This window comes from Maniola jurtina, chromosome 4 (assembly GCF_905333055.1).
Source record: "Maniola jurtina chromosome 4, ilManJurt1.1, whole genome shotgun sequence".
Classification (NCBI taxonomy): Eukaryota; Metazoa; Arthropoda; class Insecta; order Lepidoptera; family Nymphalidae; genus Maniola; species Maniola jurtina.
The window spans coordinates 94,539-110,109 of NC_060032.1; the positions used below are offsets into that span (position 1 = coordinate 94,539).

General features: G+C 43.0%; 1 protein-coding gene across 6 annotated transcripts; it reads left to right on the forward strand.

Moving 5' to 3' along the window:
• Positions 1 to 3,905: 3,905 nt before the first annotated feature.
• On the forward strand, positions 3,906 to 14,275 carry LOC123864900 (transcription factor GATA-4-like). 6 transcript variants are annotated; one of them, XM_045905635.1, is made up of 9 exons: positions 4,053 to 4,156; positions 6,140 to 6,935; positions 7,397 to 7,756; positions 7,826 to 8,021; positions 8,438 to 8,616; positions 8,778 to 8,909; positions 11,312 to 11,435; positions 12,726 to 12,842; positions 14,139 to 14,275. In XM_045905635.1, the coding sequence occupies exons 1-9, from the start codon at positions 4,149 to 4,151 to the stop codon at positions 14,150 to 14,152; spliced, it is 1,926 nt and encodes a 641-aa protein (XP_045761591.1). In that variant the 5' UTR covers positions 4,053 to 4,148; the 3' UTR covers positions 14,153 to 14,275. The 6 variants fall into 6 exon arrangements, with proteins under 6 accessions (XP_045761590.1, XP_045761588.1, XP_045761591.1 ...); XM_045905634.1 differs by lacking the exons at positions 4,053 to 4,156; positions 14,139 to 14,275 and adding an exon at positions 3,906 to 4,000 and having other exon boundaries at positions 12,726 to 14,132; XM_045905632.1 differs by lacking the exon at positions 14,139 to 14,275 and having other exon boundaries at positions 4,050 to 4,156; positions 12,726 to 14,132.
• Positions 14,276 to 15,571: the final 1,296 nt, after the last annotated feature.

Below are 15,571 nucleotides of genomic sequence, written 5' to 3' on the forward strand. Positions count from 1 at the left end.
TACAGCCTTACAGGAAAGGCCGTTCTGCAGATAACTTCAATTATTATTATCTTAGACTTTGTGATAAAATAAGTAATTCAATGAGCTATTCATTAATGCTTAACCTTTATTTTATAAACTGGGACAAATCTTAAGATACTCGATTTTTTTGATTTCGCGATTTATGTGCGATGTCTGCCACCAGCTCTACCCTCAGCGCATATCGGAAGGCTCCGATATGGAATATCGATAGTTATAATCACAATAAGTACTTAGTACATACTACCTAACTATTTGTGCGAAGTATCCTGTATATCGTGTTTGTTTAGTTAGGTATATGATGGTCGCAGAATCACATTGACAAGGCTAGTAAATACCTAGCTAGCTAGAGCTTGCTTATCGTCGATTTTATATGATTAATGTTGCTCGAAACAATAATAATTACAATAAAAACGGTCGATAAGTCGGTAATGCGCCGCGGCCGTTATCTTATCGGCTTACTTGACACATCGATCATCGCTCTAATTACCGCTGATACCCAGCGCGGTGGACAGCGGCCCAGGCGCGTCCACTCCTGCGCAGCCTGTCCTGCGGGACACGCAAACTGACATTATTCACATGACACAGAGATGCAGATATTTTCCCAGAAAGAAGAAACCTCAACGTGTCTACTTATATTCAAGTTATTCCGCTTTCATCTTAGACTGCATCTGTAAAACATGAGATTGCAGTAAAGAGTTAACTTGTCATAAAAAAATAAGTAAGGCACTTAGTACTAAGTAGGTAGGTACATTTAAATGCTTTATTTTAAGCTTGATCTCGAAGGATCTAATCACTCTACTAAGATGTAAAATACTAGATCCTAAAAGTACTTTTGTCCTAAGATTAGCTTAGGTAATTAGTCTTTATCCTATTGTAGTGTATTTATGGTGTAAATAAAATGATAAACATGAAACTGGTAAGTTTGAAAGGGGCGCCTTAGCCTGCCAAACTGTGTTGTATTTATATTTTTGTGTTTATCCTATGTTACTAGAACAAAAACTAGGTACATATATATATTTTTAATGTTTGATAATCCATACTAATATTATAAATGCGAAAGCGTGTCTGTCTGTCTGCTACCTTTTCACGGCCCAACAGTTGAACCGATTCTGACGAAATTTGGTACAGGATTAGCTTATATCCTGGAGACGGACATAAGCTACTTTTTATCCCGGAAAATCAAAGAGTTCCCATGGGATTCTTAAAAACCCATCCGCTTAACCGATTTGTATGAAATTTGGTACCGAGGTAGCTTGCGTCCCTGTAATTGACATAGGCACCTTTTTATCCCGGAAAATCAAACAGTTCTCACGGGATCTTTAAAATCCTAAATCCACGCGGGTGAACTCGCGGGCATCCTCTAGTAAGTAAATAAAGACATTTTTCAAACAAACAAAAACTAACTAAATTCTAAAATCTAATTATCCTGCAATTATAGTACTTACACGGTAGCTATACCTACCTACCTAATATTATAATAGAGACTGAATGGTGGTCGAAATGAGCACAGATTACTATCAGCAATTGTAGGTTATATTTTTTCTATGATAACTCGTTACCCCGCAGCAATCACCATATCGTTGTTGATATACCTACTGATAGATACTTACTAATTGAATAATCTCTTGATTATCTGTGTTGATTAGCTGCCCAGTGCCCAGTGCATCAGATTGCGGACGCCCGATGCTCGATAGGAGCCGCGTCACGCGTGACACGCGGCCAACAGCCACTGTCGAAGCTATTAGCTACCTGCTTACCTAATACCTATACCTAAGTCTTTATCTGAGATTGTTGTGGGCTCTTACCAGACCTAGGCGCGTGAGGAACCCTCGTAGCTTTAGTTTTAAGTTTACGTAATTAATTATCACTACTATAAATCGTCTTATAAATGTTAAAATTGTAACCATCAAAAAGAGTACAATAGTACCGCTACCGTGAATAAATGTTTTGAGTTATTTACTCATTATTCTAAAAGATAAAGAATATATAAAAATTGTTTATTCAAATGAACTTTTTCAAGTGCTTTTGAATTGTCACTAAATCTTACTTTACACTGTTTTTAACAGGGCTCTCTCCGTCACTCGTTTCCACTCGTTTCATACAATCGTAGTTCCAATTTCATTTGAATATTAAGCAACCAAAGTCCATGAAATTTTGCAGACATATTCTAGAAACTAATATCTGTGTCTGTGGTGTTTTAGATTTTTCTAAAAATATGTAGTTTTAAAATTACAGGGGCTCCAAGATTTGTATGAAAATTTTAAGACCGCGTAACTTTGAAACCGAATATTTTAACAGAAATCTGGAAAACCACAGACATAGATATTAGTTTCTAGAATATGTCTGCAAAATTTCATGGACTTAGGCTGCTTAATATTCAAATGAAATTGGAACTACGATTGTATGAAACGAGTGGAAACGAGTGACGGAGAGAGCCCTCTATAAGTTTGACGTGTGTATCTGTGTATCTGTGTGTCTGTGTATCTGTGTATCTGTGTATCTGTGTATCTGTGTATCTGTGTGTCTGTGTATCTGTGTATCTGTGTATCTGTCTGTGGCATCGTAGCGCCTAAACGAATGAACCGATTTTAATTTAGTTTTTTTTGTCTGAAAGGTGGCTTGATCGAGAGTGTTCTTAGCTATAATCTAAAAAAATTGGTTCAGCCGTTTAAGAGTTATCAGCTCTTTTCTAGTTTTCTTGTAGAAAAGAAGGTTAGATAACCGTTTGGTTCATAATATTATGTTAATAGACAAATGTCAAGCTGTCAAGATGGACGTTGCCTAAATACATAATTATTTATTTGAAAATGATGTTTTGGAAAACTCAAATACTTTGGATCGTCGGGGGTGTTATAAATTTTTAATTTACACTTGTGATAGGAAGGGAATGCCCTTCCTATCAAAAAAAAAAAATCATCAAGAAACTCGGCTGTTGCTCTTGTCCAATATTAAATTTAGAACATTATTATACTAATTAATGCCACATAGGTACATACCTACTCTATGGCTCGGTGAAGCTGCATGAGTCTCGCGCCGCGCAAACAGCGCAGATAACGCAGCCTCCCAAACTCTATTATTTGTAGACTCTGACATCGTAAACCGTGCCTACGTAGGTACCTACACCTACTGTTGAGTAACATTAGTACTTAATATTAATTTAATTATCTGCAGGAATTAGGTCGGATTCAAAAAAGAACAGAATTCTCAAAAACACCTATAATAATATCAGTTCCTATGTAATACCTACAGTCAGACCTATAGGTATACCTACTAGTCCGATTTGTAAACCGGTTGAAAGCCGCAAGTTGGTCCTATCTACGTGACATTCCTACTTAATTATTATTTTTAGATTTGAAAGGGTTGATAGACAAGTAACATCAGTAAACTCTGTATTAAAACTATTCTAATGACAATTCTAAAAATCTTTGAAAAGAGCAACCACCGAGTTTCTTACTAGTTTTTTTCGGTAGGAAAGACATTCCGAACCAATGCTAGGTACCTACCTATATGCATTTCAATAGTACCTACTTGTAAGAAATTAATTGAAAATAAATAAATTATTTTTAGTTTTATTCTAAACAGAACAACAAAATTAAGAACTAGGATATGCATAATTGATATTGTAAAGTTCTAGGGCTTATTTTCAAGTTCCAACGTGCATTTAGGTACTTACTTATTCACATGAGTCGATCTAATATTATGCGAGTCGGTTTTTCAGCTCGCCGGAGACCCCTGTAACACGAACCAGCGCGAGGGCAGAAAATGGTGAAAAGCTACGAATAGCAAGAGCTGTGTACCGTCCGACCAATGGCCGGCGCCGCCCCGCCCCGCGCGCCGCCCGCCCGCCCCCGCGCTGATAACACGCCGTCACCACTCCGCGAGTGATAGTGAGCGGGCGCGATGCGCGACGCGCTGCGTACCACATACGTTGTTTTCCTACTTACGGAAAAGACTGAAAATACCTAAATATTATCTACAGGTGAGTTTCACTTGCCGTTTTTGCCTATAAAATGTTTTTAAATAAAGTTATGCTGTAATTTAAAAAGTTGTGATTTATGGAAAGTGCCAGGTGAATAAATTTTTCATTAATATACTTAAGTGTCGTGATTTAGCCTTGGATTGCTGTGATGGAGAGGTAGATTATTTGTTCTGTTATAAAATCATTTGATCCGTAAATCCTCTATTTACCTAATTAAAACATTAAAGCACATTATATCTAATACACAAACTTCCAATCGTTAGATATTCGTAGGTAGATAAGATATAAAACATAAATAAGTTTTTCCAATATAATATTTTCAAACGAACCCTCTTTAAAATTCTTATTAAAATGTGATGAGTAATAATGTGAAACAGTTACCTAATTAATGCTGAAAACAAAATAAAAATAATTTAATTGAATTTTTAATTCAATATTCAGATTTACAATAATTCATTCGGTCTGCGAGGCAGAGACCTGTGACACGCTTTCGGACAGACAGACAGACAGCAGACTGATATTAATAAGGCTCCGTTTTTACCGTTTGCTACGGAACCTTAAAAATGGATACCTAAATTAATTACTGTACCTATCATTTGGCTAAACAATTGTATAAAACTCTAGTAACTTTACGGTGCAACTCACTCGTAGCTCAAATCAAATGTAAGTACATTTGATTTAAATTACGGACCTAGTCATAACAGTTTTAGGTATTTTCCTTTGATTCATCAATATTTTTAGAAAACAAGTATTTTATACAAATGGTAACGTCAAAAATTACAAAATAAAATTGTGAAGATGAATTTTTACAGTAAGTAGGTTTAACTCATATTATTTATCCAATTATTAACAAAAAATATTTTTATAAGAGACCATTACTTACTTAGGTATCGTGCGGCACTTTTATAAAGGTATCTACGCATGTTTTTGCTGAAAATCTTCGTTGATCTTTTAGCTATCCGTAATATACTTATAACAGCTCTATTTGATGCCCTATTTCAGTTGAATTCTGACTTGTTGCAATATTTTATTTAGTTCATTGACTCGCAGCCCCCGGCGCGCCCTGCTGCCTGAGCTCAACAAATATTGTATTAATATGCCCTTATCAAAGATGTAGGGCTCGGCGCGTTATCTCTCGATCGTGTGTTTGTGTGTTTGCTCCGAGCCACACCGGCCATAAACCTCCGCCGGCTCCGGCCCGCGCCGGAAACCTGCCGACGCAACCTAAATTGTACCTTGACTACATAATCCTAAGTTTAAATTTGGTTTAAAGTTAATTTATAACAGCTTAGGAATTAGGTTGAATCGTGTCACCTTATTGCAACTAGTAAAGGTCTTAAATTGTATAAATATAATATCTAGACATGTTTGCTAAAGCTCACAACTAAGGGCGCAGTGAAACGTTCAAAAACTCAAGTGACTGTGAAACATTTCATGTCGACGATATATTATCATCAAGTCATCAGTAGGTATCGAGTACAGTCTCGTCTCGCAATGAGAAGGGTTTCGCCACACTTAGCCCACCACTGAGGCTAAGTGCGGATTTGGATGTTTTCCTTCACCGTTAAAGCAAGTGATATTTAACTTAAAACGTCCATAACTGTGAAAAGTTAGAAGCCCGAGTACCTACCTACCTTCTTACTAGTCTTACGTCCTACATTTCCGTCGTATTTTTTAGTAACATATCCAAATGGAAAATAATCATATTAAAAAAAGTAAAGGAATGGAAAAGAGCACGCGTCCACCGCTGGGCTGCCGGCGCCGGCGCCGCGCCGCGTGGACTGTTTGTATTTCCGCGCCGCTCGGCTCTTCCGGGTCAAAGCCTTCGTTGTGTTTGTCCAAGTCTAGTTCAGGAAACTGACGTGTGTTGACTCTCGACCGAATCTCGAGTGTACACAGTCCTGTTCCGACTCTAAAATAACCTATTTTATTTTATAACCAAAAATGGATCGCTTAGATTTTTTTATTCCTATTTGACTGACGCTCGACTAAAACTATAGTTGATAGAAAATACCTACAGATGAGGTCAAACTTGAAACACACGACTACAACATGTTCATACTCAAACTATAGTAACACGGATGTCGGGTGGGTGTTCCAGTAGTTGTTATTTTGTCTCGATACAAGCATTTGTTCCAGATTAAAAATGGAGAATGTCAACAATATGATCGAAAGGAAGCAGGAGCAGCGCGAGGGAGACAACGACGAAGCGTTACAGCTCGTCAAGCACGAGGAGCGTGCGGGCATAGTTGGCGACGCCAGCGCCGGCGGCGACGCGGACGGCTCGCCGGCGCTCGGCGCAGGCGCCGGGGCGGAGGCCGGCGGCGAGCAGCACTCGGTCATAACGTCGCGGAGGGCCTTGAGAACTATAACCACGGCGGGCCACATCACCGACGGCACGGATTTACACGACGAAGGCGTCAAAGACGAGCCTCCGGAGCAGTCGTCGTTGGAGCACGACCAGATGCAGTATTCGACGAAACTGGAAGACGAGAACGGGCGCGCCGTCGCCGCTCACTACGAGGAGGAGAGGATGCGGTTAGCGGAGGCGGAGACGGCGAGGTACCTGTCGTTCAAGCAGGAGCCGTACCGCGCCCTGCAGTCGCCCGCGCCGGCGCCGCAGGACAAGCGCGGCCAGCCGCAGTACGCCAGGATCCCCCCGCCGCGGACGACGTACGGGCGCGGGCTGTCGCTGCGCTACGGCGCGCCGCACCACGTGATAGTCGCTGCGGAGGGGGAGGCGGAGGAGCACGCGCACGAGCTGTTCCTGCAGAAGGACAAGGCGGAGCAGCTGCAGCAGTACAGCGAGGCGCCCGCGCAGGACGCCCGCCAGTACGCGGCCGTGCTGGGCGAGCACGGCGCGGCGTCCGCGCTCGAGATGATCCAGACCACGTCCCTGAGCAACCAGCAGTCGGTCGGCGTCGCTTACCAGCAGGTGACGATGTACTTTCAGCTGACAATAATGTGGAAGATGCAACGAGTTCTGCCCACGGTTCATTTATTTTCGAACATTTTTCAGATTATTAAAATTATATTATATCAAGACATTAGGTAACAACATAAGTTTTCTTTCGTCGACGGTCTTCTCTGGTTAGGCTTGTTTAGTTTAGGCTGAGTGACTAGTTTAAAAGAGGTTCATATTGCAAATAGAAATATCAAAACTATAGTTAAATGCAATCGACTAAAAATATATGAGTACCGCCCTGTTTTTCCGCTCATTACAGCTGAAGTGCAAGAAATGGAACCCAAAAAATAATAATAAATTAGGGCGCCCGCTAAAAAGAAACGATATCCTACCAAAAAGCATTTCAGTTTTTGGTGGGGTCAAGTTGGCCGTCGAGGAGAGACAATCACGTGGCTGGGTACGCAGTAAGTAAGTTGTCTCGTGATGCGCAGGTGAAGTACGAGTCGCGCGGCGCGGGCGGCGCGGGCGGCGCGGGCGAGGGCGAGGCGCGGGGCTCGACGTACGCCAGCCTGCAGCCCGTGACGTCGGTGGGCGGCGGCTACGCGTACGCCGGCCAGAGCCCGCAGTACGCGGCGGCCGGCTACGGCGCCTACGGCAAGGAGCAGCTGCTGACGCTGTACGGCGCGGCGCCGCGCGGCGACGACTCGCCGCCCGGCCAGCTGCTGTACCGCAGCGACCCCACGCTGTCGTCGTCGTCGCTCGGCTCGCGCGCCGCGCACGTCGTCTACGGCTCCGTCGTGCCGCAGTCGCAGGCCGTGTACGACGCCCCGCCCAGCCCCAACTCTCAGCAGGTACCCACTACTCTCAACACTGCGCACTATTCCTTTGTCGTTCACAGTACAGCGTGTGTGTGTGTGTAGCAGGTGACGCTGTACACGCACGGCAACACGGTGCAGTACAAGGTGGGCGCGGGCGGCGAGCACTACCTGGCGGCGGGCGGCGGCGTGGAGTACGTGCCGGTGTCGGGCTACGAGGGCGGCCTGCTGGTCGAGAGCTACCCCGCGCAGCCGTGGCCCGCGCACAACCTGCTGCCCATCGACGACTCCTTCGACCCCAGTCAGTATCCACACTACCCCCTACCCCCTACCCCCTGCCCATTCTCTCTCACAGTCACTTCTCAACCTTACACAATCTCTAAGGAATCGGCGAGGCGACAGCTTTACCCTGCCTACTTCTTAGCTTACACCTTCACTAACCGAGATCATTTCTTTAGAGTTAAGAATCAAAAGAACTCGAATTCAAGAGTTTTAAGTTGTCTGTAATATTCAAAATTCAAAAATGTTTATATTCAATTAAACTTTTACAAGTGCTTTTGAATCGTCAAAAAACTACCACTGGTTCGGAATGCCGTTCCTACCGAGAAGAACCAGCAAGATACTCTATTGAGAGACTATTGAGAGAATATGTTTCCCCTTGTATAATTTTCAGTGTCGAAAGGCACAAACGATTGACACGTGTGTATTCTCCGTCAGACATGGCGGGCATGGGCGAGGTGAAGGAGTGCGTGAACTGCGCGGCGGCCGCCACGCCGCTGTGGCGACGCGACGGCACCGGCCACTACCTGTGCAACGCGTGCGGCCTCTACACGCGCATCAACGGCGTCAACCGCCCGCCGCTCAAGGGGCAGAAGGCCAAGCCGCAGCAAGCACTGGTGAGACTGTATACATGGCGTCAGCGGGTGAACGAGGCCGTCTACCTGTGTAACGTTATTCATCAAGATTTGCGAGAAAGCGTTGCCGCAAAATTGTGCTTTGACTAGTGATAAAAGTATTTCAGTCCAAACAGAAATGTTAACCGTTGTGTCCCCGACAGCCCACGAACGGGAACCGGCGCGTGGGCGTGACGTGCGCCAACTGCCGCACCTCCAACACCACGCTGTGGCGCCGCAACAACAACGGCGAGCCCGTCTGCAACGCGTGCGGCCTCTACTACAAGCTGCACAACGTGAGTACACCGCCGCCGCCGCGCGCAGCACCCACATACCCGAACTGAGCCACTATTACGCAAAATAGTTTACTCTGCCGAATTCTGCCGGTCGGTTGAATCTCCGTCCCGTCTCTGTCACTTCACAGAGTGGCTCTATCTAGACGTTTCCAGCGACCAATTGTATGAATTGTCTCTTTAGGCTGGGAACTGTTTGAAGAGCTAACCCGTCAGTCAACCCAGTTTAATTGAATATTACAAGTTATCCACTGTATGATATCGTCAAACTAAACTCAACTTTTATCTTGATTGACCACCGGTCAACCGGCGTGCTTCGGGGCTGAGCCTTCTCGTCTGAGCGCGGTCGGCAAGCGCCATCCTTCTATTTTGGGCAGCCGTAAGCCGTAGGTTTCGAGTCTGGTGACACCCTTGCGTCGTACCGTTTGTCAACTGGTGCCTTGTTGGTAGCAATCGCAATATTTTTCGTATATTGTTGGTTCCGTGACCTACCTTTTTAAGGCTGTTAACGGTAAATCTGAGATGCTAAAGTTATATATCGTGATAGACGGCAGTGTGTGGAGTCGTGACAGATAGGCGGTATCGCGCGGCAGTGATAGCGCGGGTTACGCGGCGCGCCGAGCCGCGCGGCGAGCGGCGCGGCGCAATCGCCGCAGCGGTTATCAGGGAACTCCTCGGCAAACACCGGCCCCACGTGGAAATCACAACACGGGGTGCCATCTAATCTGGCGAGATAAACGCGGGGCTGGCGACTGATAGAGAATTATCATCGCGGCCACGAATATTCATAATGAGATAAATAATCTTTTATCAATTATCTCCACGCGGCCAGATACGCTTGTTTAAAGGATGATAGGAGTGCGGCGGGAGATTACGAGGAGTTCCCCGCCGCCGGCCGCCGGGGCAGGGCGCCGCTCGTGCGGCCGCCGGCGACTCCGACTGCGGGCCTTACAATCCACTAACTAGCCGTATAGATTAAGACATCTGTGCTGTTTGTAAAGTGAGTTTTCGACGATAAAAGTGCACGGTTCCGTAATTAGTCAGAGTCTACAAAGTGTTTATATTTCGCTCCGGAATTGTAATAAAACCCCTTTCTGTTTTCTTGCATTGCACCAAAACGTTCCTACAGTGTTACCGCCGCCGCTCGGCCATCATGTACCGAAGGCCGTACCTAACAGAACATACTAATAAGTTCTTGAAACGTGTGGCATACCGTATAACATTATTTAACTGTATTGTTTGAACAATAAAAGTGCGCAGTTCCGCAACAGTGTCAACAAAGTGTTTTATTAATATATCGTCGCGATAAAAGATAACATGGTGCTCTTCACACTTACCTAAGCTGAATGCTTAGCTGATTCTCGCTGAAGGTCAGATTTGAACCTCCTCGTAATAAACTGTGTTAGCATGTAGGGATCTACCTATGTAGTTACGTTTATGAAAGCCTTTGCAAAGCACAGCGCAAAATGCTAAAACGTGAGAGTAGGACGCAATTTTTGACGGAGTTAAAAATTTCTAGATCGATCTTATTTTTTGAAACAATTTGATAACAAAAATCAATACTTTTACTAATTTTTAAATGCATAAATTACAATAATTGATGAATTTTTGAATGATTTGATGATGAAGAAAGTTGCGTGGAAGCAACCGGCTAAGCTGTTGGTTGTTCGATGGCGCAGTGAATGACAATATTGTCATTTTTTAACAGCCTTCAAAAAAGGAGGAGGTTCTCAATTCATCGGAATTTTGAATTTTTAGACTTTTTTTTTGTTTGAAAGGGTATAAGTACTTCGCAGGTGGTCCCATATAAAGGTGAAGATCTGATGAATATCTTCGGAGATGGAGAACAGAACTCCTTAATCGATAGAGTAGATTGCTCGCGATCAGTGTAATAGCTTAGTAAACAGTAGGGTTTTAACTAGGCATAGCATATTTTAGTACAGTGGGGCCACTAAAAATAGTGAAATAAAAAATTTAAAAAGAAAAATAAAATCGACTTTAATAACGACAAACACTAAAAAGTTATTGAAGTCGATTTTATTTTTCTTTTAAATTTTTTAATGATTTGTAAAGAGCAACTGCTGAGTTTCTTGCCAGCTCTTCCGTCGTAGAATCTGCATTCCGAACTGCTGGTAAAGTCGCAGACGGGCTATAAGGGACAGTAGTTGTTATACATACCTACATGAAATAAATACATTTTGATTTTGATTTTTAAATTGTGATCATAATGCTGTGCAAATCATAAAGCATCATCCAAACCTGCGCGACTTAAGCGGTTAAAAGCGGGAGCGTCAGCCGCGCGGCGGTCGACTCTCACAATATGCACTGCACACCTACGTGCATCCCGCATTCATGGCGCGCAGGTGTGGCCGTAGCTTAACGAGTGTACAATGTTTGGCGCGCAGGTGAACCGGCCGCTAAGCATGAAGAAGGACGGCATCCAGACGCGCAAGCGCAAGCCCAAGAGCATGGGCGGCGGCGGCGGCGCGGGCGGCGCGGGGGCGGGCGGGCGGCCCGGCGCGCTGTCCGGTACGTGGCTGTAGCTTGTGCCGTGCTGTGTGTGTGAGGTGCGCCCGCTACACCTACATCCCTACATCCTACACCTACACGCCGACTACTACTTTCTACTTTACTTTTGCACCTAGTTCATTGTTCCGATTTTCGAATGAGCAGTTATACTAGAGGCTGGCTAATGAAAGATGAGACTGAAATCGCCCGGCAAAAAAAAAATTCGGAGGGCATCCCCAAACTTATAGTGAAAAAAAATTGAATAACTTAATTTGATACTTACTTGAAATTATTAAATTTTTTAAATGTTAATTTACAGATTAGAAATCTTTTCACACATATCCGGTTTTACAAACTTCTACGATTTTAAAAACTCATCAAGGGATTGGATTCCCAGACACATTGACGTTCCTGATACATCTTTCAGTTTTATTATCAAAGGAAACATTTTTTGTGTTAAAATCAGAAATCATAACCAATGATGTAATATCGTATCGCTTACAATCGTAATATAATAAAAGCTATGTGCTAATAAGAGACATGGTTTTAGTTTTACATCATTAATATTAATATCTTTTACGAATTTAAACCAAGTATCAAAATTAAATTGTCATACTTACATAAGAAATGGATGACGTCAATCGACGTTTTAGGGTTGCCCACTAAAAAGTTTGGAAAAAAGCCGAGGATCATCTTTCATTAGCCAAACTCTAGTACTTAATATTGTCTGCATTATTTAGGTACGACTGTCCTGGTTTCTGTGGTATTCGTACAATATTGCTGTATGTTTACACATGGTATAAAGGTAATAGAGATGCAGCAAATAGTGAAGTAGAAAGTAAATAATACTAAGCATATACCTAGAGTCATAGCGACGTTGCGCGGCGCAGACTGTGGGCGCAGGCCGTAACAGTGTAAGATCATAGGCATTAGGAAAGATTCCGACGGTCGACGAGTATCGTGATGTACTTCAACATCGCCGGCTCACTACTGGACACGGTTCACTTCTAAGAAAAAGACGACTTTGAAAAACGGTGAAGGGAAACATCGTGAGAATCTCTGCATGCCTGAGAGTTTTCATATAGGTAATGTTTTCAAAGGTGTGTGATGTCTGCCGGTCCGCACTAGGCCAGCGTGACAGACTATGAGCGAAGCCTTCTCATTCTGAGAGGAGAGCTATGCGCAGTAGTGGGCTGACAATAGGTTCATCATGTTTGATCATGATTTACCACGGAGCTCGGAGCATCGCGGTATCCGTCGATCGTCGGAACCCTCCCGTGGAGCGGAGGTATTGACGTGACGTGTGCGCAGCGGAGGCACACAAGGTGCTGCCTCCGCTGTACTCGGCGGTGGAGGGCGCGGCGCCGCTGCTGCTGCTGCCGGCCGCGCGCGCGCACGCCGCCGCCACGTCCGCGCCCGACGCCACGCGTGAGTACCCGCCTCGCCACACTACGCTACTGTGCACCACACCACTAAACAACTGCCCAACACTATTCTATTTCTATCTATTCTTTACAATAATAACTGGAAGTTTTATGACTTGTCTCTATGATCTAAATAACGCCTTATCTTATTCGCGAATCGCTTCAAACAGTGCTAACAATATAACTTGGACAATGGACATACATACTTAACCTTAGATTTGCGAAACATCAAACAGATAAGTAGGAAAGTAAACCAACTTTAAGTATGTTTCTTGGGCTCAACCTGCATTGTGTAGCCCGATACCTACCCCCCCCCCCCCCATACATAATAAATATGCAGATTCCCGTAATTACATAATGTGCCTGCACTCTTAACTAAAAATGATTTAGAAACTCTCAAGCAAGTCTACCTATAGGTATGCAACCATTGATACTATACCAAGAAACACAACTCGTCTACTGGATGTTCAACTTGATTTGTAACTCTTGAGTGTGAGTCCCCGCTGTGCTTCGCTACTCGTGTGTTCCATTTCCAAGCTGTGTGCGCTGGCTGTGAGTGTGTAGAACGCCTCAATTGTACCAATCGCAGTGTTTGCACATCTGTCGTTATCTCGGCGCACACACCACAGCGCACCTACCTACGTATAGGCTTCATGCCGAGTGTGATTTGTTAAGTTATTCGTGACGTTCTGCAGCTTAAACTTATCACTTAAAAGTCCGTTACAAGTTAGCCATAATATCGTAACGATTCACGAGGAAAATTACAACGGTTTACGATAAGAGCAAAAAGAATTTTTTGAGTGCCAGGTTTCGATTACCAGTCCTTGCATTACCGGCAAAACGTTGCCTGTAGGATGGTAACTGATAACTGCTCTATTTTGAAGCATTGCAGAGGTTTTTGCCGGCTTTTCTCAGTAGAAACGGCTTTCCGAATTTGTGGTAGTCTTGACATATTATCATAAGTAAACAGGCTGCCCTATATGAAATAAATAAATTCATCAATTTATTCATATTTTCCTGATAGTGGGTACAATGCGTAGACATGCAGCGTAGGTCGATTAGTAGCTTAGTAGTCGATTAGGGGTATTGCTGGTTTATTACAAACGGCCAAACCCTTCCCAAGTTAGTCCACTTCTTATTCTTTCAAGGACTACCTTGTATTATAGAAAAAAGGAGTAGTTTTTGCTTGATGTCTAAAACCACTATTTGTTTAAATACCTCCTGGAATATACCGGGTCCGGTCATAGCACTGTCCCACGTGTATATAACAGTGAAGCTACCAACGATGCTGATGTTTCAGGGTACCAGCGCTAGACGCGCGGCGCGCAGCGCCGAGCCGCGCCATCCCGCTTCTGAACCAAAAGTATGCAATATTTGCACACAGGAACTACATATTAGTTGTAAGAATACAGGTTGTTACACAGGGTTCTGATTCTTTATGACATTCAAATGTTTACGATATGCGCGAAAGATCAAGACTATGTTCAGGTGAATGTGACAATAACTCTACAACAATCAAATAAAATATTTACATAAAATATAATTATATAACATAACATAAAATATTTACAATAAGATTTAAGAGACGACTAAAGTGCTCTAAATTAGAGAATTAGATATCACCAGATGTCACCTACAGTATGGCGTTCATTGTGATGTTTTTCTCTAAACTTTTAGAGTTCTTTTTCTTTTTAATATTGTTAAAAGAGGATGGAAAATGAATAAATAAATGAGCCTACGACTGGCATCTAAAGTCAGGCGATTAGATAGTCCTTAATTAAATTAATTTTGTCTGTCCTTTTCTTACTACATTGGTAAGAAAAAGATGCGAATACTTACACTAAGTTGCGATCAGAATCAGTACGTCAGTGCCAGTTTTTACTTCATAATTATAAGGAAGAGATTTTGAGATAAATAGGTAAGTAGAGCGCGGCGTTTCAGACTTCCGGCACACTTCCGGCACATGGAAATATTTAAGCTTCCGGTGGTTATTTTAATATAGAGCAAATTCTATTATTTAATTATTGAAAAAACCAATTTACTTATATTAGTTTATTAAGGGCCATTTGAAAGCTTTAAGTAAATTAAACAACCTTTGACCAAATAAGTAAATCGCATCATGTCTTCTAAAATCCTATGTACCTAACATAATCATAAAAACTGGGTCACTATCGAGGTACCAAGATACCCATAACATTCTGGAAACTTCCTTCACCACCGTGACTAACGAATAGGAAAAAGTTTTTTCGTATTCGTTTCACAAAGTATTTACTTTGTGAAACGTTATCTAGGTAATCGGTCACTCTGCTCATTTAGTCGCGGTTTTTTTACCGACCTTTGTAAAGTAAACACTTAAAATTAACATTTTTTCTTTTTTGATTGTATTCTGGATTTGTTCCAATTCATTTAACCAAAATCCTTTCCAATATTCCCAAATCATATGATCTACGCAGATTGTATCGATAGGCACCTGTCGCAATGATTAAGTGGAATAATATAAAACGTTATCTATATTCGAGACTAGCTGATGCCCGCAGCTTCGCCCGCGTGGATTGGTCAGATCCCCTGCAGCATCAGGATCGAGGAGTTGGACTCCAAATTTTTTATGAAACAATGTTGCAAAGTTCCTCTATCGATTAAAAAAGAAATGACGCAAATCGGTTCAGAAATCTCGGAGATTTCGGTGTACATAGGTAGAAAAACACAACTCCCTTTTTGAAAGTCGGTTAAAAA

Excerpts from the sequence above, each read along its gene's own strand:
- LOC123864900 (XM_045905632.1), top strand. Across the intron at positions 6,936-7,396 it reads TCGGCGTCGCTTACCAGCAG|GTGAAGTACGAGTCGCGCGG; the intron begins GTGACGATGTAC and ends CGTGATGCGCAG. Across the intron at positions 7,757-7,825 it reads CCAGCCCCAACTCTCAGCAG|CAGGTGACGCTGTACACGCA; the intron begins GTACCCACTACT and ends GTGTGTGTGTAG.